The following is a 26901-nucleotide window of genomic DNA, read 5'->3' as shown; positions in this document are numbered from 1 at the left end:
TTGCTGCCCGAGGAAAGAAACTGCTTCTCAAGTCTTGTGCCACGACTGGATACCACTGTTTTGTTTGATGAATAGGCTGCAGCTGGCATTGTTTTTGTCCTACAGTGTCCTTTGGGCTCTGTTCCGACACCTCATCTCATTGATATCACTGATGCTTGGTAGGTGGGGTACCACTGGTGTTCTGGGCTGTTTTAATCACCTGCTGCAGAGCCTACCTGTCTTTGGCATCGTGCATCCCCAGGCGCTTTGTGATTTTTAAAGTGAGGATGAATTGTGTTGCTCCAGTATTGAGGAGTGGATTATTGCTCAGTGCAAGTGGTAAAAGACTGGATATATTCTTCTTCTTTCAGTGTGGACCAAAATGTTTCAGAACAATAATGATATACGATGATGATATTATTTGATATGGAAACTGTATGGATACAATTTTACATGTAACCCCCCCCCCCTGTATATTCAGACCTTTTGTTAGACTGCAGTGATGTTTAAAGGATCTTTTCTTCTGAGCGTACCATCGTCTCCTTTGATAATCTGTGGCTTTCATTTTCACATCACCATTCACTAATTCCTCTTCTCCCAAGGATGAAGGACTTTTTCACTTCGATCCGACTCCCTTCCCAGACTGTTTGTGCCTTTATATTGTCCTCAGAAACTCCCCAGGCACACTTTCAATTGGCAGTTTTCAAATATTTATTCATTCATTTGCTTGTTTGTTCGTATTTGTATTGAAGATACTTTGGCCCCAATAAAACATGAGAATCTTAATCCCCCAACCCCCAGTCTATGCCATAAACATTCATTAAAGATTTTCTGCTAATGATTTAATTTACTCCTCACAATGTGAGTGTCAATATGAGGAATTGAGAAGTTGACAGTGGAAACATGTTGATATAGTGAATTGGTACGGTCATGCTGTCGGTCTTCATTTGTGACTGCCTGGTACCTGTGTGTTGTGGATAACTGTATCTGCGTGTTTGTGTGTGCGTGTGTTTGCGCGTGCGCGTGCATGTGAAGCCAGCCAGCATGCCTCTAATGACAGTTGATTGCATTATCATCCACGGCTGAGTGGTTGCTCACCCTGCTAGACGGATAGACCAACTGCCAAACCCCAAGGCTCCTCTGTGTGTGTGTGTGCGCGTGCGTGCGTTTTTGTGTATTTCATATTAATGTGAATGTGACTGTTTGCTCGTGCAAGTTCTCGTGTGTAAGATGTGATTGTAGGTAGAAGTCATAAGTCCTCTATGACCCATTTACAATTTACCATGCCAGTAAGGTAGATGCACTGATACACACACGCGCACACGCGTTCGATGCTACTCTTTCCCCAAGGAAAAGGAACCTTTTAGAGAGAAATGTTGTCAGCTGGGACTCTGTCTTGTTGTCCTAACCAGACATGCCCAGCTTGTCTCCTCTCACAGTCGCTCTCACGCACATGCTTTGGGAATATGATTGTGCGTGCGTGTGCCCGAAGCTGTTACATTTCGACCACGTTATCATTTCCTTGTGCGAGTTGAAATGACGGAAGCTGTGGGATATTGTAAATTTTCAATTTGAAGGCTTAATATTTACACTGCCTGCTGTCATTGCCTTCTTTGATGTTTCGATCCATCTCCCCAGATGAATTATTTAACACGAATGCATTGTGTTTGAGGGCAGCACATTTAAAAGTTTGACCAAAAGCAATGCTTATGCTGATGGTGTTTATAAATGAATGATTAAATTGACATGCAGTGGACAACAGGAGTGAGGGCAGCCTGTCCAACTTTATGGAAATGCCAAATTGTTTAAACTGATGTCACCTTTGAAAAGATGCATTACTTGCTTCTGATATTTTTAATAAAATGCTTCGATTTTAGGTTTAGAATATAAGCCCAGCAGTATGAACACGTTGCCACACAACTGACAAACCCTTTATGTTTTCCAATGCGTTTATCCATCCAGCTGATGGAAAAACCAGTGTTGCACAAGTGGGATGTTCAACAGGGCCAGTTCTGTTTCAGCTCGTCTTTACTGCAGTGGTTGTGTTGCTCTTCTGCTTTTTTGTTTGATCAGATTCCAATCAGACAGCATTCTTTACCAGGTCAGTTGTTTGTATTTGTTTCCTCTTTAGAGACATGTGTGCTTTGGCTCTTTAGCTAGAGACTTTATTCTTGTCAGTAAGTATTTTGCAATATTGTCAGGCATTCATGGTGCCACGTATAAATGTTCCGATCCCAAAACCTATTGCGCTCAAGCCATCCCACATTATTACACTCCCTCTTCTGTACTACACCAAATTGATTGCATTCATTATGACCACGTTATGGCCAGCTTTACACCAAACACACTGGTTACAGCTGGGAAAAAAAAAAGCATTTTGGTCGCATCTGACCAAAGAACGTGCTTTGAATGTTTTTCAGTTTTCTCTTTCATGCCCTGCATCAAAGTAAAATATTTGTTTGTGCCAGAGAGCATGAAAGTGTGTTTCCCTTTCACATCATCCATAGAGATTGACATGAAGCAGTGTCCTTCATGCTGTCTGAGCTGTCACAGAAACTGATTTCTATCGACAACCCCTGTGGCTGAAGCACTTACCTGCCTGTTTTTCAGCGCTAGTTTGTGAAAGAATCACAGATTCGATTTTAAGAGGACAGCCACTGTAGCTCTGAGGAGCGGCTTGTTTTTCTTTTCTTCCACCTTTTGAATACTGCTACGCTAAAACTGTTTCAATGATTACAAGTTTTCTGACTTGTGCGTTCACTTGGAAGCAATTATTCAACGAGAGGTGACACACTTATAGATGAATTGACATTTCGGTGCTATATCACAGGATCGTACTAATGGTACATTCATGCCACAGTAAATATTTTTCTGTCGTCTCCATTTCTAGTGTCTGAATTTCGTTCATCGTTGTGTTCCATCCATGACGCTGGAACGTACCTGGCCTGTTGCAACTGAAACCCGTCACACATGAGAAGTTACACCTTCCCCGCGTTGAAAAACAGGGACGTTAACTCGAACTGAAAAATATGTGGGATTTTTCTGACGTTTTACATATGACACTTTTCACAGATTAGTTCTCACAATAAAATGAATTTTGACTTGCTGCCAGATCTGTTTGGGGACATACCTCATGACAGTACTGTCACTTGTGTGTAAAATATTCCAGTGATGAGTGGGTCGCCGCCCTCCGGTGCCCTCCAGTCCACCTGTCTTCCCAGCCAGTATGCTTGGCATTCAGCTGTATGGTCAGCCTATCAGCCATACAGCTCTTGTTAGCTCAGTCAAGTGTTACTATTCACCCCAAAGCCACCCCTTGCCCTAACATGTTTACCCCTACACCACTGCAGTGTATCCCAAGGTCAGCGTGTCCTTTGCATTTGTGTGTGTGTAAGATGAGCGATGAGTGGGGTGTTGGAGGAGGGTGAACGACGTGTTGGAGATGTGTGGGATGGATGGAGGGTAGAGGGCAGATATAACAAGGGAGAAAAATGAGTGTGTATGTGCATTTGGGGGTAATTGGGGGTATGTGTGGGATGGAGTGGAAAGTGGGTCATTTTGTGGTTTGTGAAGCACCAGGAGCATCATATTGACCCCCAGGCCTCCTGTCTGCCTCTATTTTTTTTTTCTCTCTCTCACTCTTACACACACAGACACACACACTCAAATGTCTTGGCTTTAGCCCTCATATATCATGTACCAGAGCCAGGGGATCAGAGACGCCACCGATCTGCCACTTTGTTGTAGAAAATCTCAATTGCTCATGTACTTTCTTTTAGTTTACACAGAGTGTGGAAATTGCCAGTGGACCTGACCAATGTCAGAAATTTCCTCCAAGTTACCCAGAGCACTGCGAAGAAGAAACAACCATTGAACTCAGCCAGGGCCGTTCTTAAGTGGATTTAGTTTTGATGATATAACTTATACTCTGTATATACAGTTGGCGTGAAAAGGCCAGAGAGAGTTTGGAAACTTGTCAAGTCATCCATCTTAAATGGAAAATATGATACTTTAGGCACCATCAGGACATTGAAAACGGGGTTATGTGGTATATATCGATCATGGAGAAAGAATTAAAGTTTGAAAGCTTTATGGTGCTTAGATAGTGGAGTCCGGAGTTCATTTTCCTACATAAATATACATAAACTGACTGCAATGAACTTCCCTGAACTGCCTGAAAAACCAAAAATGGGTGCTTTGTAAAGAAGTAAGAGCTAAGCATGTACAGTGCTCTGTGTGACTGTATTGTCAGAACATGCTACATTGCTTTAAAAGTTTTTAGGTTAGTCATAAAAGGTCAAATTGAAATATGTAAACATTAAGACCACAGCCCCAAAAATGAAAAGGAACCTCATCACGGTACGGAAGTCGGTGTGGGCATGACATTTTAATAGCTTATTTAATACATTTAATACCTTAAATGTTATTGTGCACTTTACATTAATTGCAATAATGTTTTTAAAAACCATAGATTCAGCCTAGTTACTGCTGAAGCTACTCATGCGTTACAAGTAGATGCTTTTTTTTTTTTTACTGATCTGGGGAAAAAAAGACAGAAAATATGTTATTCATGACATGCTTCTTATTTAATTTAATCAATAAACACAAAAAACAAGACTGATTAATTGGGTTTGTATGTTCCAGAAGACTCCTCCATTTATATTTTTTCCAACTCTAAATTGCAGAGTTTGAACTTTAACGTCTGGTTTTGGAGGGGAAAAAAAAAGTTAAAAGTAGAGTGAAACATGTTTGATACCCCTCGGGGTCCATCTTTAGAGTTTTATTTCACTGCCTTCTTTTGTAAAAGGACATTATTTTCCTTTGATGATTGGGCCAGTCCACTCGGCAAACCCCGTCTTGCTTGTGGATAGTTTTGACTTCAGGTTTTGCTCAGCATTTTGAACTGTTTCCACAGACGACCAGAACTCTTCTTCCTGGAGAATGTCCACAACAGGCTTTAATTGGCTGTCAAAATGGGCCTGGCACAGACCATCAGGTTTGCAGGATACCGACAGAAATCCCGATGTGGGTTCATTGTTGATATTTTTTTTTTTGTGGGCAGATTGAATAAATGAGAAGTAGGGATGCACGATCTGATATTTGAATTGGATATCAGTACCGATATCGAAGAAAATTTGTGATTGGGTATTGTTGTTATCCATATCGGCGATTAAAAAAAAAATAAATAAATAAAAAATAAAATTCCCCCTTGTCCTGTCCAGCATTGGCATTCATCCAAGGGCCTTCTGCCCCCTCTAGTAGTGAAAAAACTTGATAAATAGGTACACCTTTTTTTTAACCAAGGTAGAGAAGCTATTGTTTTATTCAGATGCTTTTGTAATGGATGTTTAATTCCAATTTACACTTAACTATATAAAGAGCTGATTGCTATTTATTTTGAAAGTTTGCCAACCAAGCTAGTGAAGCTGTTTTTTCCCCTCAATTTCAGCTCCTCTCTTATTTAATATTTTGTTTTACATTGGATTTTGAATTCCTAATTACACTGACTGAATCAGCTACACTTGTTATACTTTTATGGTTAAGATTGTTTTACTGGTGCACAAATTATTAAATAAATAAGTAATTCAGAAAATTTATATCTGTTTATTTGTTTAAAAAAAAAAAAGGAAATAAATGTTAAAGTCAAGTCTGATGTTGCCTTGCACAAAAGAATGATCCCAGTCTTTTCCACACAATGAAACTTAACCGTTTGTTAGCATATTTCCGCAATGTTATTCTGTATCGGTATCAGCCGATACTAAACCTCAGATATCGGTATCGAAGGTGAAAAAGGCAGATTAGTGCATCCCTAATGCAGAAGTGTATTTAAAGATGAGGCTGAAACATAAAACTACTTCCACGTGACTCAGCAGTGGACAGCAATGAAGCAGAAAGTGCTACGACGTGAAGTGCTTCAATTCTCGTTTTAGCAGTCGCTATTAACAGCAACTACGGGTGAATATGTAAGCTATTTGGGTCACAGCTGACGTCTCCCGTTTATTAACTCAACATTCTGGATTTGAGAGGGAACCTCTAACAGACACACAGGGAGCATGGAGATGTTTCACGGAGAAGCCTTTCTTAATAGAGATCCATTCATCAGCATGTCTAGTCCAACCTTGATAGGGAGGTGATGATACTAACTGTTGCACCATCATGCCTCTATTATACCATACTTAGAAATTCCAATGTACAAGTGTTCGGAGGCCATATAAGACTCAATACAGCCACTTTATCCATGAACTATTTTCATTCTCTTTGGCTTTGTGCATGCAAGGCACATCTGCATACAGTCCATACATCATAGTTGTGGGAAATCACCTTATTCCCATCGTGCCTGTTATTGTTTGTGTGTTTCTCTGCCTTCTAACCCCGCAGCTGAGACTCGTCCCTGTTTCTCTGTGGGGTGCTGTGCACACCTGCGCAAATCCAGCCGGATGCATCACTTTATAACGTTTCTGAAACCAAACATTTATGTAATCATTTATAAAGCCGAACACGCAAACGTAGCCTCTGCAAACGGAACACGTTAGACACGACATCCTGTATGTTTATATCATTATATGATTTTTTTTTTTTTTAACAAAAGATACTACTCACTCAGACTCTTGTTGTCGGTTGTTCTTGAATCTGATTTGGGCCGCTCTAGTCTGCTTTCACTTTGCACTCCTCCTTGAGGACGCTGCACCTCCATGTCTCCGTTCACGCCTCCGTCCAACCCTCTCTCAAGCTGCACCCGTTTCCATAATTCTTTCCTCTCGGCTCCATAAGAAGAAATGCGATTGAACTGTGTCCAGGTGCTGCCTCTCCAACATGCTCGTCTCTCTCGTGTGAGTCACAGTCATGCCCACAAATAACCCCATGAATTGGATTTAGGTCATTCAGTGGAAATGGATTTGAAAGAATGAGATGATATGAACCTCGACACACAATGAACACCCCGATAGAAACACAAACCAACACATGGGAGCAACGTTGTGTGCATACATGCACACACAGCAGGTTGAACAGCAGGGTCAGGGGTTAGAGATTGGTGGAATTGCATATATTCTTCATCAATAAACACACGCCGGAACAAATTTTCCTATCTGCTGTGGTCAAACAGAACGTAGTTCTTATATTGAATGAAATGATATAAAAAAAAATTTATTATTACACCATTTGTGGAAAGAAATATAAGCAAAATATTCAAAGGTAACAGAGACCTCAGTACTACACAGTGGATAAAGAAAAATGAACAAAAAAAAGATTAAATTTGTGTGTCTGCGGTTAATTTCTCCCGCAGTTTTTATTAGTGTTCAGTTGTAGACCTACAGGAAAAATTTGATAACCTCTTCCCACACCCTATTAGACTGTTTTCACAACACACACACACACCAGCATGTGTGTTTTACCCTCGAGGCCACACTCTCCATCAGATAAGAAAACAGTTTTTGTCGTAATAAACTCTCACACCCTTGCACATGTCCACGACAGTCAAAGAATAACCAAAACAGTCCTCGGCTATTGGCCCGATGTCCATTATTATGCAAATCTCATACAAATAGGAGATTCCTGAAGTTTTCCAACAGTCCGAGGTGTTCTCAGGTCGTGGGAATTGATGGGCATTTCTAGGTGTTGTGTCACTGAAAGTTGCCTCGGGCTGTTTTCTCACACAGAGATGAAGGATTCTGGAGAAAAAAAAATGTTGACTCAAATATTGATCTTGCAAAATGGTTGCAAAAGTAAATGTGATATTGACCTTTAGCACAGGGAGTTCTGTGTAACCTGGTGTTTGGTCAGACAGTGGAAAATGCCTCGTAGTTAATGATTACTTCACAAAAGCGTAGTTATTCGACTTTGCACAGTTGAATAATTTCGTTATCGTTTCCAGTAAAAAGAGGAAGATTTTACTTCTTGTGGCAGTCAGTTCTGATAAGTTTCCTTTTTGATGTAGGTTTGAATGAAGCCCATTCGGCACAGCTCCAGCATACTATTTACCGGAAAATATTTACCTCTGTGTAGTTTTTATCTGCACGCAGAGAAGATGTGCTGACTGTGCATATATGATAGTTGTTTTTTTCCCCAGATTTCTTCTCATATTTCTGTGTGTGTGTGTGTGCGGTGTGCAAGTTAAACTGATGGCTAGGTTGTTATTGTCGGTGGAAAAAAGTCCCCTGGGACGGAAAGAGGACTGCGGCCACACAGCTGAGACCGCTCCCACCACAATGGGAGCGTGTGGGTTGTCAGACGAACAAAGATGGGCACACAGAGCATCCTCTGCCGGCTGAACATACTCCTCTTTCTCTGATTTTATTTTTATTTCATTTATTTATTTTTTTAATCCTTGGTTATTCATTTCTTCATCACATTTACACGAACAGTATTTGCCGTATGTCTGTTTTGCAAAGATGAGGTGGAATCCGTGTCCTTGCTATTTGAATTAAAAGCTGTGTTACAGATTTGTTGTCATATCAGACTTTTCCTGATCGGGTAGATTTCAAGCTCCTAGCAAACTGACCAAAGTTGTTAATATAAAATCATGAAACTTGAGGACACTTAATGATATTTATTGTTATGTCCCAAGAGAGCGAATGCTTTTTTTGTTGTATTATTCTAATTGGCATTGGGTCCAGAGGCAGTGTGCATGCAAGGGGTTGAGCAGAAGCACTTTCTTCAGGAAAGGTGCAGTGTTGTTTGTAATATCTCCTTTCTTTTTCCTTCATATTCTTGGACTTGCTATGCTCATTCACAGAAAAGCACAGTTGGTGTATATCACATTAACTAATGCTGGGAATACAGTCTGTGTGGCCTGTGTCTGTGTATATGCTTGACTGCAGCAGGGAAATGGATTCCAAGTGAAATATCTGGTTCAATGTGGCGTAAAGGAGCAGGCCTTTAGCTTCCCACTGCCACCGTGCCAAATCTGCTCAAGTATGTGTGTTTTGGTGGGCAGGAGCTCTCCTGGCCGTGCTATGTTAGGCCTGCGACCATCGTCTTGAGTAGCAACATCCCAAAGAGCGTCCCACTGCTGTGCATGTGGACTAAACACATGATTAGGCATATGTTTAAGTGATCCTCTGGTAATGTCAACAGACCTGTCTCTTACCATTACTGTACGAACATAGGTGGTGGTTCTCCTCACTCGATACTTAACGGGATTTCTTCCTACTTCTTTTAGGTAACTGAACCTAAGAAGCTGGTTTAGTATGTGTGTTGCTGTGCATTTTCAATTCAAAACCAAAGCATGTTTTAACGGTTCTAACCTTTGGTTAGCCGACAAAGCGGATCTCTTCCACAGAAACTGCCCAATCGTTCTGTACAAAATGGTAAACCCTTGATAGCAACTCTGCTCTGCGTGACCCAGGAAAATCAGGCGACTGCGGCGACAATGCGGGTTCCCAGTTTTGCAGAGAACAGAAGTGTAGCTCTGGTCTTCTTGATTGGGTGCAAAGAGCTCATAGCTGCACATGGAATGAAGCTAATGAATTGAGATAGGAGCATGAAGATCATCTCAAATATAGGATACTCGTTTCCTCGTGGCGTGACGGTACGTGTATTTGTTTTTAACCGTGGAGACCACCGTTTTTGCCATTTTCCTCGGAGTGATTTACTCTGTGCACCAAAAAACAGAGTGCTCTGCACTTTGAAATGCGGTTATCGCACTTTTAGCCCACTTTTTTTCCATCAGCCATCACGTATTAGTAGCTCTGCAGTATCTGCCGCTTTTATTAAACATATTAAATATGATGTGTTAACTCACTCTCCATATTTGAATGGGTGTCACAATAGTAGTCACATTAACTCAACCTAAGATAATGGTATTATGATATCTGTGGAAAATTCCATGAAATATTGAAGCCAGTTAAATTCATCTTTTAATTTTGTTGCACATTTGTCCTTTTTTAAATGAACTAACTTTCTTCTTTTTCATCTTCTTGTTGTTCTTCTCTTTTTTTTTTGTATGTATGTGACCTCTTACTGTCACCTACATTGTGGCAGTGTGGAACTTTCCTCTGTTTTTATCACCGCTTATTTTTTACTCATTTTGCATCTTTACTCCCTCACCTTTTGTTCTATTTGAGCGGCTTGAGTTTTACAGGAGGAATTATAGCCAGTGAGATTTATTTTTTTCTTCTTTTTTTTTGCCTTCTTTTTTTTGATAACAAAGGGAAAAAAAGTTTTATATTCTTTTCTTTTTGTTTTGTAAACAGGCTGAACCCTAAACTCAATAGAGAAAGAATAGAGTCTCCTTGGTCGAGAAACATAAAGCAGTTTATCTCTCAATCTTCGGTAGAGGTGACAATTTAGTCGACACAAACTGTGCCAGAGGCCAGTTGAGGTCTCCTGCTGGTTTATGATGCCATGTGCGTGTGTGTTTTTTTTTTAACAACTGCAACAGTGGAAAAACCAGACCTTTTTTCTCTTTCTTCAGATGACCCGACGGAAGCGGACGTCTGGCTGCTCAACAGCTGCACAGTGAAAAACCCTGCTGAGGACCACTTCAGAAACTCTATCAAGTACTGAAACCCCCAAATACAGCACACAACATCCACAGACAAACACCTTACTTCCTAACTGTGATTCAAGGTAGCCAGTTAAAAGGGGGGCGGGGCACTGGATGAAAATAAGCTAGTTGAGTATAAGTTTTTCAGGTTCTGTTTAAGTCTTTATACAATAAGCAAACAACTGATCTTTGGGGAATTTCTGGGAGCTTGAGAGAACTTCTTCAAACATTTTTTGTCAGGATTAATTGGTGTTGGGTTGTGAGGCAGAATTCATTTTAATTGGCTGTTCGGGATAGCTAGAAAATCCATGATTTCGTGCACTTAGTTCAGTTTATCGTCAAACTTTTATGAGTGAAGTGCAGTGGTGTGGAGATAAGAAAACACTGACTTGTTTGCATTCTTATTTTTTTTAACCCATTGACGCCGGGAAAGCATTGCCGCATTTCTACCTTTAAAGCCGGGGGCGCTGTTGCGTTATTCTACCTTTTAAGGCCGGGAAAGCGTACACGTCTTTTTTCATGTATAAGGTTGTTTTGCACCAATTATTGACCTCTGCGCCAATTAAATGCATTATAATAGACACGTGAGAGTGTCGTCATGTTCCTCGTGTCATTGTTTTGAAGTTAAGTTACATCGAACAAGCATGGAGGACTTTCAGTGGGAAGACATTTCAGACGGTAGCGATTGTGAGGAGTTTTCTTGGCTTTAATGATGCTGATGAACATGCTCACCCAATTGATCAAGCTTTATGGCTAGCACATGTGTTTGAGGATGATTTTGAAGGGTTTGAATATGAGTGGAAGACTGACAATTACTACCGTAATCGACGGAGAGGTTTCAACCGCACACCAGGGGTGAAAGTCGGTTTACCTGCAGATGCCACACCGTTGCAGGCATTTAATCATATTTTTACTGGGGAGCTTTGGGCGCATCTTGTTTCCGAGATGAATAGATACAGTAACCAGGTACTTCAGACTCCAGCTCGAGCAAAGATGGCAAGGTGGTCACACGTAACTGTGCCGGAGATGAAAACGTTTATTGGAATGTGTATGGGCTGAGCTCCTTGTGCTGCCAGTACGAAGAGATTACTGGCGATAAAATAAATATATAAATAGATGAATAAATAATTTAATATAAAATTAAATTTTATTTTATTTTATTACTATTTTTTTATTGAAAATAGTGCTGTTCCTGCACTTTACTTTTTACATTTTCTATTTTCGTGAAGGTGTATGTAAATAAACTAAATTTCCAAAGAAAGCCACAGGTGTAAGCCCTCAAATACTTTTTGAATTTTGTTCTGCTACAGAGGCTGAGAAATCAATCATTTAGTAGGCGTTGACACAATTGCTGAATTTCCAGAAAAACTTCAGGTTTTAGGGGGTCTTTCTGAAATCGCCCATAGGTTTTACAGGCATTCTTTTCCAGGCGTTTTAGGCCTAAATGGGTTAAATCAGGGTTTTCTTCTGGTTTCTCTCGTTGAATACAGTAAATTGACTGCTGCCCCCTTCTGTGCTAGAAAGTTTGCCCAGGCATAGATGTTGGACATGGCCTTTGCTGTATGCTTGAGTGTTATTTCTTTGTATAAACAACTCACGATGTGAAGAGACCCAGGAGGGGGCCCATTTGTTGCTGCTGCTGCTAGTTTTTTATGTCAGTTTGGTGTAAAATGGCTCCTTGACTAAAGCAGTCTGGGATAGTTTGAACACTGCAATCACTGGATGGGCAAAACAAAACTAACCAAGCTAAACTAAAAATTCAGTCCAGCTTGTAAATTCTTTTTCTTTTTCTTTTTCTTTTTTAATGTAAATACAAGACAAAGATGTGCATGCCCTCGTTATACAGTAATTTTTGATTAGTTGAAATGATTTACTCAGATTTCTAAGTATATGTCTAGAAGCATCAGCCAAACATGTATACTTGTCCGTTGGTTCACGTGTGTGTTAGAGGTTTTTCCTGCCTCTATGTCAGATTCCACCTACTCACTGTTCTGCTTGTCACTAACACTTACAAGGAGAAACGAGTACACATATTTGCATAAACGCAGAGAAAATAAGCAAGAAACTGTTTTGCATTTTGATTAATTTCCCTCCGTCATGGGCACACGCACCTGGTGGATATGTGCCTCTCTCTGAGACTTAGCCAGCTGGTGATTCTGACTGCAAAATCAAGCTTTTGCTGTTGAGCTTTATGGATTACTTAAGCAGAGACCTCCAGACCTTCCCAGACTGGAGGAAGAAATCCGATGTCATCTGACCGTTAATGCATTAATTATTAGTGAATGCATTTTTGACCGATTCTTACCTTTTAGGAAGGTTGAAATGCAGTCTAAATATACTTATTATCAGTTTGGTCGGATGGTCTATCAAAAGAACGAGCAGTGAACTGGTGACAGAGTTTCCTGCTGTAGTCTGACCAAACACAGAGGAAGAAAATCCTGTTCCTCAGAAAACTGCCATCAGTGTCTCACATTGCATATACTGTACAAGACCGTGTTGCATCCAGTTGGCCGTGCAACCGAGTTCTTCCCAGAGGAACGATTTAATTGATATGTTCAGGGATTTGGTCCAGTTGTAAGTACGGTCGTGTTGGCTTCACTGGCTTCTGCACTTTGAAGTTACAGGTTCAAGACCTGAATCTACCAACTAAAAAAAGAAGCGAAAAATAACTGACAAATAAAAGATGCCAAACGATTGAGAAACAGCAAAAGTAAAGCCAATACAAAATGTCAAACACTATTCAGAAAAAGGAAAAGCAGAGAAATCACATAAAGGATATTTCCACGTTTATGAATTATTTTCTTTACATCCCTTTATGCTTCAGCGTTTTCTCTGCATCTGTGATCTCATTAATCAATCTTGAAATTTCCTTAGTCCTTTTCTGAATGTTTTTTTCTCCCTGTGGGACTCCTGCCGTTCCGTTTGTGGAGCACACAAAGTAGACCCGCACGATATAGGAGAGTGGCTGTGGCTGGCAACAATACACAGCTCAAATGCACAAAAACAGGAGGTAGTTTTCCCCAAATTTGACAAACACTTGATGTGCATTTGGGGAAAAGGAAACAACTTTGTGACATTTGTTTGTGGTCGGGACCAGTGCTTCTACTGAATTACAGCCACAAGCAAATGTAGCTTATACACTTACACCACTCTGGCACTTGTCAGCCTTGTCTTGTCTTCTTTTTTTCTTCGCTGCTTTTTTCCAAATGTAGCTTAAAACGTGCTTTGCGAGTGAATGGAAACCCAGCTAATGTCACAGCTCTAAAGCTTTTTGTTTTAGCGTGGGCTCCCTCAAAAGTCTCCTGTCTCGCTGTCATCATTCCTCAAATATCTCTTGCGGATGAATGGACAAAACACAAGCTTTTTAGTTGTTTTACCTCTAAAGATTTGCATTTTAGGTGAAATGGAAAAAGTGACAATTTGTCATCTGCCACGTTTTACATTTACGCAGAGAGCCGTCAGTATGAAGTACCTGATTATCAGGCATTACCGTTTCAACAGGGAGAAACTTGATAAGTGCAATCATCCTGTCTTTCTTCTGCTGCAGCTTCCTGTTAGTCACTTCTTCCTTTCACTCCTCTTGTTATGCCATTTATTTTATGCAGCAAAAAAAAAGAAGAAAATAAGTCATTTGATGTTAAATGAAAAGCACAAAATAATAACACACTTCAAGACTTAGAAAATGTCCTCTTTGTTGGTGCCAGAGTTTTCTCTGACAGGAAATCGCCCAGCTGTAATGCTAATGCAATTAGTGCTCTATTCACTAGAAAGGACTTTCTCTCTCTCTCTCTCTCTCTCTCTCTCTCTCTCTCTTTCTGTCTCTCTCACACACACACACACACACACACACACACACACACACACACACACACACACACACACACTCACACATCATAAGAAAGTTTCATCACTTGCTAGTTGTACGATGGAGACACAAAATGAGGGGGGTTTACAGGATCGGAGAGAACCCAAATGCCCACTTGCTATTCCTTTTTTTTTTTGTGTGTTCATGCTTTAATTTTTCTTGTGCAGCTCTTCATATAATCGACGCATTGGAATGATGAGAAGTGGAGGCAGGCACACGGGCTCCCTCGCGCTCAGTCACACGCCCGCCGTTGTGCCTGCGCCTCCTGGTACCACAGAACGCATGCTTAGAATTCAAACAGATTTGCGCAGGCTGGGTCATCGAGGCAAGGCCCCTTTTTTGAACTTGAGATGTTTCACAGAGCAGAATAAAGCTATGGGCAGATGACACAGAAGATGTAACGCCAAGAAATAGTTGCGGCCGTCAAAGGAAACGGGTCGGAAAGGGAAAGAATTACTTTCACGGAGAGTGCTTGTCCCAGAAAATAGAGGCAGCACAATTTTCAACAAAGAACGAACGATTAAAAATTACCAAAGAGTGATTATTTTCCTCTAAGACGCCAACATTGTCTGTCAGATGATATATGGCTGTTGATCTTTTAGTTTCAGATAATAACCTTAAGATAAGACGATAAGAAGACAAATTCGTTCATGTTGAACATCCTGGACGATACACACACTTTGGTCACACGTGTAACAATCAGGGTGATAGTAAATGAGTTAAGGTTTTTTAGAGTATGAGCACAGGGCCTCTCGACAGTCTTCTATCATCGCCTGCAGAGACGCAGTTAAAAGATGTTTTAGTACCTCTGGAGAATTGGGGCTTAATTGGAATCTAAGCCAAGAGTGTGGACGCGAGGAGCTGAATTTGTGCACAAGTTGTCTGGTGGACGGATGCCGAGGCGCCTTGTGTATAAGGGTATTTCATGAAGAATAGAAAATATAAAGACAAATAAATCGTTGTTTTTCTTATTGTGTCTTTAAATTTGTGATTGAGTTATTTTTTAATCATTTTGCCACCTTGGCATCTCGCCACATAACGTTACAGCTCCAGATGGTCATTGCCATTTCTTTGAGCCACAGTCAAACTCCGCCCCCAAGTCCTCAGAGCCAGTCAGGCTCTTTATGAACTTTACTGTTGTATGAGAAGGCGGTTTCATTTACATCTTATGTTACCTTAAGTGTACATTGAAATCTGTGTCACAACACATATTGACTCACATTACATCTACTTGGCTTAAATTCGAAGGTTTGTCGCGTCTTACAGCTTCTGTAATTCACGCTTTAACTGAAACAGAAAGCCTGAAAAGCAAACAGGAAGCTTAGTGCTTCAACCATTTGTAGACAAGTGCATATGCTAATGTTGCTGATGATTTAGCATTTGTGTTGTGTTGATGTATAAGACGATATCAAAGCAGTATTTGTTGGCTTGGCGATTACTTTTTGCTGTGTTGTTCTACTTGCCCATGTAGCCATAGTGTTCTTTGCGAATAGAATTTTTTTCCGCATCATTTTGGTCAACATGCAGGGATGGGTTGACACTTGTTCTTAAAATGTTGTTACTGCTACTGTTGACTCCCTCAGTGGATTTTCTCAATCAGAAATTCACTTAATAGCATAAACTGCGAATAGAGCAACTTCTGAATGCTAAAAAGTCAATTAGTATGGATATTTATAGCTTTGTGTGTGTGTGTGTGTATTTGAAATGCTGAAATCTATAGAGTAATTCAATGTCGGAGACCTCTCAAATCAATAAATGCTGAATGCATTAAAGAAACAGTTGCTCAACAGCATGTGATTAAGCTTCTCTGTGTGTGTGTGTGTGTGTGTGTGTGTGTGTGTGTTGGATTTCTCTGCTTGGCTGTTTCCACTAATTTGTATGATCAAGGGAGTGTATGCTAAATGAATTTGGTCCCAAATCTGAGCTCTGTTCGTCTGTTTTGAAAATACACCAATTCCCACATTGTATTTCCATTCATTTCAATATGATTTTAATATTCATGAACCAACCATAAGAAAGAAAAATCATTAATGTTAATTGAAAAGGGACTCTGAGTACGAAGAACAAACTCTTGTAAGAACTCTTGTGCTTATGTTGTGTATTTATAACAGATGTGTTGGCTTAGTAGTGAATATCTATATATTAAAATATTTAGCATGATCATCTATCTCAGTGTTGTCTTGATAGAATCTGTATATAATAGTTGGACTATTGATTATAGGACGTATGCCGCAAAAAACAAGACAAAGTGGCGCGGCTTTACAGCTGTGTTTATAGGTCTACGTATCATGTCACAAGATGAAACTGGAGAAGAAAAATAGCATGTCTGCATCATATATTTACCTTGTACTGTTTAAAATGTGGTTTTCTTTTATATTACAAATCCTTCAGGTATTTAAAGAGGAAAAGCAGACCGGATTTATAATCCAACTTTTCCTGCAAAACTTCAGCCGGAGCATATGTCTGCATTGAAATTAAAGGAGGTGTGCGTGCATTTTAGCCTGTGGCTATATCTGTAGTATGTGTTGATTAGGAAGATATTCAGTGACTCTGGGGAAGTTATTTTGTGTAGCCGATTTCAGACCACATGTTCAATGGAGGCAAAAAGAAGTTATGTTTGGCAAATATAATCATTAAAGAAACATAATTTACATATATTCTCCTGCCCTAACTTTCGATCCTTTGCATAGAATTATTGACAAATCTCAATAATCTGTCAGATGACAAATCTTTGAAATGACAAAACCTGAGATGCTGCCATAGAGATGGACCAGGTAATGACCCCCGTAAACCCTGAATATGTCGCTCACGCAAAGATGGAACCATAAAAAGTTCTGACATTCCTGCACTGTCGGCCGAGGCGTTTTCTTTTCTTTTGGTGCTGCCTTTTAGGCCTTACAGGATGCTATGTTAAATTAACTGATACGTAGAATTGAGTGACATTAAGTCCAGAGATGTTTCCTTTTCATCAGGACATCAAAATAAGGTATAAACAATCTGAAATCTGCAGTGACCTTTAGAGTTGTTTACTAAGGGCAGTTGTTTTATGTCTGTGTTCCAGTGCAGCAGACAAACAGGCATGGATTTGTATTAGGCTGGACACACACACACACACACACACACACACACACACACACACACACACACACACACACACACACACACACACACACACACACACACAGTGCTTGATGCCTGGGGCTGGTCTTGGTTCAACCCAGGGATTGGCATTTAATCTGTCAGTTCCACAGGGCATTAGCCTACATTTTCGGCTACACGTACACAAAAATAGTCGGAAAGAGCGAGAGACAGTTGCAGAGGGAATGGACAAAGGGGAGAGTTAAGGAGAAAGTCACTGAGTCTTGTGTTGGCCTTGCCGAGCCCATGGCATGGTGTAAGAACCCCACCAAGGCCAGGGGCTGGCCCGTACATGACCTTGTTCTTACATGTTTTCATTTGCGTAAGTTGGTGAGCTTCAAAGTGTTTTTAACACGAGTTCAGATTGTATTCATTTCACAACACAGCATGGCACTATTTGTTATAATAGAATAGTTTTCGTGTGATTCTGTGAAGATTAAAAAGCCTGAACATAAAACAGACGTCCTTTAACCCCCCGTTCTGGTTTGTTCAGCTCTTTTATTCTATGTTCTGCTCGGCCCGAATCTGTTTTACTCTCTTTTATTGTATAGCATTATAAGGCTATCCGATTAAGTGCCTTCAGGTCATATAAGGTCAGTGATTTCAATGTTAGCTGTTAAATCAGACGCTGTTTCTAATCGTAGTCACCAAACCAAACAAAGCCGGCCGTGTCAAATTCCTTTTTCAGGTTACATCCAGCTGGTGTTTCAGAAGTCGCTGACAGTGTAGTGATGGTGCTTTAGATGCAGATGGATGTCTCGCACAAAGCTTTACCTTGATAATTCACTTTGAAGTTGAACAACTCTGTTGGATTCCACCTCTTCAGGTCAACTCCAGCTTTGATGTGTTTCACTCAAACACAAACCTTTTACCTGGATATTAAGCTGCAATCAAGTCATTATCCATGATCCCAGCCCGAACAGACGTATCTTTTTAAACTAATTCACCTGCTGTCAGTCTAGATTTTGGTACTTTTCTTTCAGATTGACCTAAGACACTTAACCTCATCTACAAACAGTCACACACAATTTTGTATAAGGAATGTTGAAAGTGAACTTAAGAGCCTGAACATTTCAAAGGTTGTTCATCACAAGGGGCCATGGACAGCTTGGGCATATCGGGGCTGACTTTAATGTGATTTATGAATACCAAATCTCTGTTCCAAACACTATGGACAATACAAGTAGAGGCAGTATTTCAAGGGCGTATTTCTGCAGTTATATATGCTCAACACACTCATTTTTAATAGATAAACAGCCTCTTGAATATGCAGAACTTGTACGTATCTGGAAAAGAAGTGAAACGTTCTTTCATCCTTTGAACAATCCTCGCCGAGAAATTGAATCCAAGTCTTTTGTGGTTGGTGATTGCGATGGACTAGACCGAGAAACCCTTCAAAGACTGAGCACAAGTGCGTTTGTGTGGTTGTTTCAACTGGAAAAAACAAACATACTGTTAGTTACAGAAAGCCCGCTTGCCCAACCCCTCTCATCTGTTTTCAAATTTGCCTCGAAGAGGCGGACATGCCTGTGCAACCGGGACATTTGTTGCCTTTTAGATGCAGCCTGGCGGGGGTGCCCCTGATGGAGATCATTAGAGAACCAGCAGACCCCAGAGAAGCACAGGAACTGTGGAGGTGATCTCAGACAGTATCTGCATCTAAGCCTTTGTCTGAACACTGTTTCTTATGTTTATATACAGTATGCATTCAAACGTATCATTTCATGCACATTTTGATAAACGGTGTGTTTACTTTGTGGGTGTGTATTGCTGAATTCTTCTCACAAACAACCTGTCACATCTGCTCTACAAAGTGCTTTTGGATGCCAGGCTCAGCCCAGTGTGGGGCTCTGGTCCTCAGACCTGTGTGTGTGTGTGTGTGTGTGTGTGTGTGTGTGTGTGTGTGTGTGTGTGTGTGTGTGTGTGTGTGTGTGTGTGTGTGTGTGTGTGTGTGTGTGTGGTGTAAGTAGCCACAATGCAGGCGGGCTCACAGTATGGTACTCGGGGCCCTAGGGCCTCTGTTACTATCCAAACAGATCTTGTTAAACCCGGCCTCTGTCTCGATTCCGTTCTTATGTGCGCTCTGTGTGAATGAACGTGATGTATATCTGTCTGTTGTGTTTCATGGCCCTTTGGTATTAATGCATTTAAAGTGATTTAGAGCTGGCAAGTCACATCTAATCAATAGTGTGACAGATAATAAGCGATCTGTGTGATGGACACTATGAATATGCTTACAGCTGAAAGCAGAAGCTTCAATCTTCTGTAAAGCAAACGTTTTCATCCTATTTGTGTGTACTGTTGTGTGACTCAAGAGTTGTTTGTGCACGAGTGACCTTTTGAATAAATAGCTGCATAATGACAGCCTGTCATATCGTCACATCAAGGTTTTCATAAACGGCAATTTACAAACACCCCCCCCCACACCCCAAAATCTTTCATCTGTTTAGACGGCTGAGCTCTTTAGGCTCCTGCCTTTTTGCTCATCCCCAATTGTAGATTAAAGTCCTATGAGGGCAACTTACTATTGGGCTTTCTCCCATGTCTGTTACAGGTAAGTGGATATCTTAGTTAAACCTTAAATTATATTCTTGATTTGGTAAAGGGATCGAGTTAGTTTGCTTTCGAGCCTTTAATCCATTTTGGGGTACTCTGTGATGATGTTGTCCATCACAGCTTCTATAGGAATGATTTCAACATGAGACTGAAAAGTAGGCAATGATAAGTGGATAAAAGTCAAGGTTGGATCATTAACTTTTGAAATGCACTGATGTATCTCCTCTTGCTATTTAATAGAGAGTAAAGTCCTCATGCCACAGTTTTATTCAGCAAGTTTAAATTAAAGTATGGTAAAACTTCACGGCTCAGTTGTTTTCTACTTGGGCCTCCCATGTTTGATGTTTCCCTTGTCCCGATATGACATCTGAAAGTAGATGGCAATATAAGTTAAATATGTCATCTTTATGCATAGTCTCTGTGTGTTGTAAAAACTAGAAATGTGGTTTACTTGCAATGATGCAGAATGATGCAGAGATGGGAGAAAATAGAAGAAAGTCAACATCTTTGCACACTGTGTGACGTTGGTATGACAGGATGTTAACTGTTTTCTCTTTGTCTGGGGATCTCTCTCCTTGTTGTGAGAGCTTTAGCAGGGTGAAGGGGTGCTAAATCCCTCTGTAGGGGGTTCGACAGACATGAAATGGGATTCTTAAACTCCTCAAGAAAGTGACGTCTTATTGGTGGATGACATCTAGGAAGAGGACATCTCATTTAGGTATTTTACATATTAAAGTGCCGTGGTCGTCACTCTAACAATAAAACTGCCGTCCCATACATAGGCATGACTGCACAGAATTAAGACCATGATTTTCATACGTTGATTTGGATGCCCAACTTGTTTTGTGGGTCTTGATCCCCATGACATATAAGATGGGCAATGCTATATAGATAAACCCTCAAAACCAGACATCACTGTCATCAGTTTGCCATGTGTAACATTTAGGCTGTTCATTAGAACAGATGTCAGTGATACTGTCCCAGCTTTGTTACTCCGTAACTATGTTGCAATATTTATTATCATTAATATGCAAGATTTCTTTAAGAAAAAGTTGACTTATTTGCTCATTCTGGAAATCAATTTACTTTGCTTTGAGATGCTTTGCTGTGTAACTGCAGTGAAAAATATTATGCCCACATGTTAAGAAATCATAATCCCAAAAAGAAGCATACACAAGGTATTTCTATCATGCTCTTTGATAGAATATTACCACAAAGCTGACAGCAAGAGCAGGAAAACCAACCCAAAGAACACTTCAAAGAAAAATGTTCAAGCTTCAGTCGCATACTTAAGAGAATCGAAGCATCACCGGCAGCTGACTTTACTGATTCAGAACTGAATTACTCTCAATAACTGCTTCGTATCTTTTATATGATTGCTGGATTTCCAAAGTAACAGAACACTTAGATTGCAGACAAATGTAATGGGATTACAGTAAGGTCTTACTTTGTAATGGCCTGGGTTAACCCAAACTCTGGCCATCAGTGACTGGATGTGTGTGTGTGTGTCTGTCACAATATGTGTCAAAGTCAAGTGTGAAGGAATTGAAAACCAAGGGGAAAAGGGAAGGATAGAGACTGGAGCAGCAGGACAGGACTGCAAGATCGAGAGATGGTGTCAGCTGCTGGCTGTAATAAGAAAATTGTGAATTATGTTAAGATGGGAGGTCTCAGCAGGAAGCTGGCTGGATGTTATTTTTATTGGCCTGTATATTGTATTTTCCTTGAGAGATCTCTAACTTTGGTGAGTGATGGTGCTTGTAATGCTCATTATGTTGTTTGATAAATCTGCAGTGACCCTTGGAAAGGTCATGTTGAAGGGGTCAAAGGTCCTCCCAAAGGTTCTGAAGGTTATACTCTCAGCAGCAAGTGATGAATTACCCGGATATGTCTGTGAGACTTTGTAGATGCTGCATATATATATATATATATAAGTATATATATTCTTTGTGTTTGTGTATGTGGCGCAGAGAATCATTGATCCAGAGAGCTGGTGCATAGTGTTTATGCCATCATTCTTGTTAGAAGTCATATTGAGAGGCTCATATTGAGCTCTCTTCTTACTGGGCTAGGTTGTGTACGGAGAGAAAATGTATTGCATTTACCGTTTGCTGAAATATTCCCTGTTGCTATTCGTTAATGTCCTGAAGGAAAGCAACTTTAACACGATTAAGCTTTTAACACGGGGTACCTGCTGTATTTTATTATCATTGTTGCCTCATAAGACACCATTCATTTCTCTCTTTTGCTTGCGTATATAGAGTTTTTAGAGTATTTGAATACCTAAAGGCTGTATTTTAAAAAGAATAGTGGTGACTTTAGGCTTCACAGTGCTCAGATGACATGAGCTTAAGAAAGTGTGAGTCCCTGGATAATATCAAAAGATGGCTCTTTTTGTATGATGTTATTTCCAAAGATGGGTACCCACATTACGTCCCTGTTTGCCTGGAAGAGAGTGTTTTCCTCTTCATGCTTGTGGCAGACAAGACTTTAACCTCCGAGGAGACTTCCTTCTGCTTATGTGACAGGAGTGAAATGAAGACAAACACACACACATATGACATATAGCCTTTGCATCCTCATTTTAGCACATTGAGTTGCCTGTAGTATGAAATGCGCTATATAAATAAAGATGCCTTGCCTTGCCTAGATTCAGAAACACCTGCTTCACCCAGTCAGAGCGTCGTGGTAAAGTAATAAACAGATTTACCTGAAGGAGGCTTTGCTTTAAAAAGGGGACTCACTGCCACTTCCTTCTGTGGCTCCTACATTCCTGCAGGATCTCAGCTAAGCTCTCTGCCCCCCCCCCCCTTCTGAAATGAGAAGGGTTAAGTATATGCACACACATGCACAGCTTGGTTTATGAATAATCCTGTTATATTGACACTGTGTGTCTCGGTGCACCTGTAGCGTTACGAAATGTTGACCTTGATGCTTTGGCAATACTGTTCTCGCATTTTGCATCATCGAATTTGCAGCTTAAGAGATAAGGTGCAATAGATGACGACAAATGATTAGGAGCTAGAGGAAGTTGGAGAAGAAGGATTAAATGTAGAGGCATGTGTGTGAGATGCAGGCTACTTTGCTCCCCATTAAAGAGAGGAGAGGACCCACCTGAGTCATTTCTATTCCATTTTAATTGAGTTACGTTATTTTCAGAGAGTAACATATTCCTAACTGTGGAGCACTGTAGTTAAAGAGGTCTTGAAGAAGCCGGAGGGGGATGTCTCTCAGATGTTCATATGCTGTGTACTTGGTCTATTTCCTGCAGGTCATTTTTTTCTCTGCAGGTGATGACTGGCTTTCTTAAGGTCACACCATTACCTCTGTCTGTCTATCACCCCCCCCCCCCCCCCCCCCCAGTTTTATCTTTTTCTCCCTCTCCGCTATTGCTCCCTCATATGCTGTCGAGGTCGTTCTTCTAGTCAGTAGTTTTCCCATTTTCACCTCATTTTTTTTTAGCCTGCTGCCATGTCATTTCTGTCATTCTTTTGTGGTCGATTTAACATGTCACATTCCTGCAACTTGGATGAAAAAACCAAAAAGAGGTGAGACATTCTTAACGATCTAGAGAATGCAGTAACTTAAAACAGAAATATCTAAATCTGATATTAAATGAAGGATAGAGCAAAGACAACTTCTAAAATGTTGAAAAATATATATATTTATGTGTAAAACACACAATCTCTCTTTTATAAGAAAACACGGGGATGAGTTCACCAGACTGTAAAAGAGTACGTGGACAAATAGCCTATATATTTGAATCATCAGAACTAAGACTTTTGCCCTGATAAGGCAACCCTACTTTTTTGGTATTAGATAAAGGATTTACACGTTATAAACAGCATTAACCTGCCTCCTCGGAGTCCTTTTGACATACCCGTCGCCGTGGTAATTCACTGGTGCCAGACGGAAGCGGCGTAGCCTCGCATCGATGTATGGTGCCACACAACGAGCCGGCGTTGACGGTTAGTGGCGTGCTTCACAATGCCGACTTGTACTTGCACTTAGTTATGCATAAGAGGCATATTTGGAACCAAATTACTTTGTCAGTTGAACATTTTGATTACAAAGTTCGATATTTCTTACTCTACTATGCCTTGTTTTACTCCGTATTATTACTCCCTCTGTTGTTTTCGCAGTGATACCTTCCTAACCGCAGGTTAGATCTTTTGCAAACAACGTTTTTGGCAGACAGCTCTGCCGCTCGGCTGTAACTTCATAAAAAAACAAAAGGCATTCATGTTTCTACAAGGTTAACGCTTGTAATTTTAAAGCAGTGATTTTAAAGGCTTTATACATAATTCACTGTAATCTCATTCAGACGAGGACTGTGAATCTCATCAGTACCTCATTAAGACTTGTATTGCGGGAGAGAAGAGGGAGAAAAAAATGGGGGGGGCATGGGAATGAGATTGGAGCTTCGCTGAGGTCAGAATTGAATTGACTGAGATCTGAAGTTTTCTCACTTGATTGAAGCCACGTTGGAAGAGCCACTACAACATTTTGAATGCACATTTGATTGATCAAAGGGCTCTGTGATGGGTCTTCAAAATTTCATAGCCATTCTGTTAATAAAAAGCACATTTAGCCACAGTTGAAGCAAATGCTTTGAATGCGTTGCCTCCAGTTATGTTTTTCTTTGCAACATCATAAGAAAGCATCTTTTTTTTTTTTTCTTTTTTTTAAATCATTTGTCAAATTTAGATTTGATTTCCTAAAGTTTTGGTCAGCAGTATCTGAAGACATTGCAGCCGGTGTTTAAGTAATGACGTTTTAATCTTATTCCTGTGCTTTTAAAAAAGCATTTTGAGGATGCCGTTGTCTTATAGTTGGAACAAGTGGCCCACGGTATGCTCAGGAACAGGACTTAATCTGTGCCTGCGGCAGAGGAATTTTGGCTTTGGCAAGTTGCTTTATTGAAATATGTACGGACTTAAAATAGTAAGAAATAAACTCACTGTATAAGGTTACCTTTCCTGACATCACGGAGCTGAGCGTGAGCAGCTCATTTGGCATCTTTCGTAGCTGCATTTAATCTGTTTTTAGAAGACGTGAAAAAGAAGCGGTGAATGGAAACTTTTCCTCAAAAAAGATTAGACGCTCGCTTGAGGTGGTTGTTGCCTCTTTCCAAGAAGACTCAAAGAGCATTTGGGGAAATGGAGCAAACTTTGGAATTGCATCTTATCCTTGTAAGCAATAAAATGACATGACTCGCCAGCTATTTCCGGTCCTGAGGTTCGGACGACTGCTTCTTCCACTGAATTCCAGCCACTAGCAACTTAGCCTATATGGCCACCCTCTAAGGACCTCATGTAGCCCAGTTTATTTGCCTTACAACACTTAATGGAAAAACTGAAATACTGAAATCTGTTCTCACAATTCTCATTTGTGCCGTAGAAGATAAGAGTTGACTTTCAACATTGTTTTCACTGAAACTGTTAAGAGCAAACGTTCTCCATCAGATTGTGAAAAATGTCAGACTGATGAGAGCGCCATTGCTTAATCTCAGATTCAGAGTAATCTAATTGCCTCTTTAGATTATCACTTTTAATTGCTGGACAGCCTTACTTGGGATAATTGATGATTTGAAGTTATGCCAAAGCTATGTGTGCCACTGGTGTTCCATTGGCAGGTGCCACCTGATAATAGGAGGCATTCCTTGGTTGGATATTAGACGGTCACATTGGGTTCCTCCTTCTCAAATGTGCCGAATTAAAAAAAAAAAAAAAAAAAAAAAAAAATTCAGTTAATCACTGAAAGAAAAGGCAACAGACCTGTAGATAAAACTTTGCCAATGCCGATATTTGACAAGGAGTTTATACTGAATCTTTATCACCCAGTGATTTCACTGAACAGAGGTCCTGGTGGTTGATTGTTACTGAATATGAAAATGTTGTTGCAAAATGGAGCTCATCTGACAGATGGCATATGGGAACTACTGTACTCTGACCCTCTGTTCTCAACACCTGGTGCTCCACCCCTTTCTCAGGAATAATTAAAAAACTAAAAATACTGTCTGTCTCTGGCTTCAGCGCCGCTTCTCAGCTGTGGGTAATTTTATTTGTCTTTGTGTTTGGAGTAGTGGGATGTATTATATCTTAAAAATGGGGAGGTTGTAAAATTTGCTGATTCAGTGTTTGTCTAAAGATCATGTGATACCCTCAATGACTTAGTTTCCCAGGTGGCAGGTGTGTGTGTGTGTGTGTGTGTGTGTGTGTGTGTGTGGGGGGGGGGGGGGGGGGGGGGGGGGGGGGGGGGGGGGGGGGGGGGGGGGGGCGGGGGCGGTGTAACAGTCAGCCTAACAGCTGCCGTGCTCATATCAGTTATCTTTAGATGCTGAACCAAAACCTGTGACACTGAAACATGATCAGCCTGGATCCACTCATCAGTAGACAAATACACGGTGGACGGAACAAACTTTAGCAATCGCATTCACCATGTTCACATGGACCCATGGAGAGTGAAGAAAAGGAGAAAAAAGCCCAGTGTGTGTTTCTACAAGCAGTTTTTTTTTTCTCCACACGTTTAATTATTTTTGAATATGCCCAAACTGTGAGGAAGAGAAAGAGAAAGACAATGGCAGCACCTGTAAGCTTCTGGCATTCTCCCTGTGGTTTTGTTTGATGATTCCAGAAGATGACATTCGCTGGTGTTGGCTAAACAAGCACTGACCTGGAAAGCACTGAAGCGCTGAGATACTATACACCCGCTGCAAGTTATAAAAGATGACATTTTGCCCCCGTGCAAGACAGTGTTCTTTCTCCATGGACCTTTGGGGTGAGAAGTGACAGCTGACTCAGTTGAGAAACTTTCTGTGCTGCACACACACTAATGAAGACACCAACTCTTTTTCTCTCGCAATGGATGTGACATA

General features: G+C 40.6%; 1 protein-coding gene across 1 annotated transcript in view; it reads left to right on the top strand.

The window, feature by feature from the left end:
- cdkal1 (CDK5 regulatory subunit associated protein 1-like 1) overlaps positions 1-26901 on the top strand; it is a 224029-nt gene that overhangs the window by 32490 nt on the left and 164638 nt on the right. Inside the window, exon 4 of the mRNA XM_075465108.1 lies at positions 10394-10478. Within this exon, the coding sequence (XP_075321223.1) occupies positions 10394-10478 (85 nt within the window). The remainder of the gene's footprint in view (positions 1-10393; positions 10479-26901) is intronic.

This window comes from Odontesthes bonariensis, chromosome 5, assembly GCF_027942865.1.
Source record: "Odontesthes bonariensis isolate fOdoBon6 chromosome 5, fOdoBon6.hap1, whole genome shotgun sequence".
NCBI lineage: Eukaryota > Metazoa > Chordata > Actinopteri > Atheriniformes > Atherinopsidae > Odontesthes > Odontesthes bonariensis.
Note: the sequence above shows the minus strand (reverse complement) of the source record. Positions and strands in the feature narration are given on the sequence as shown.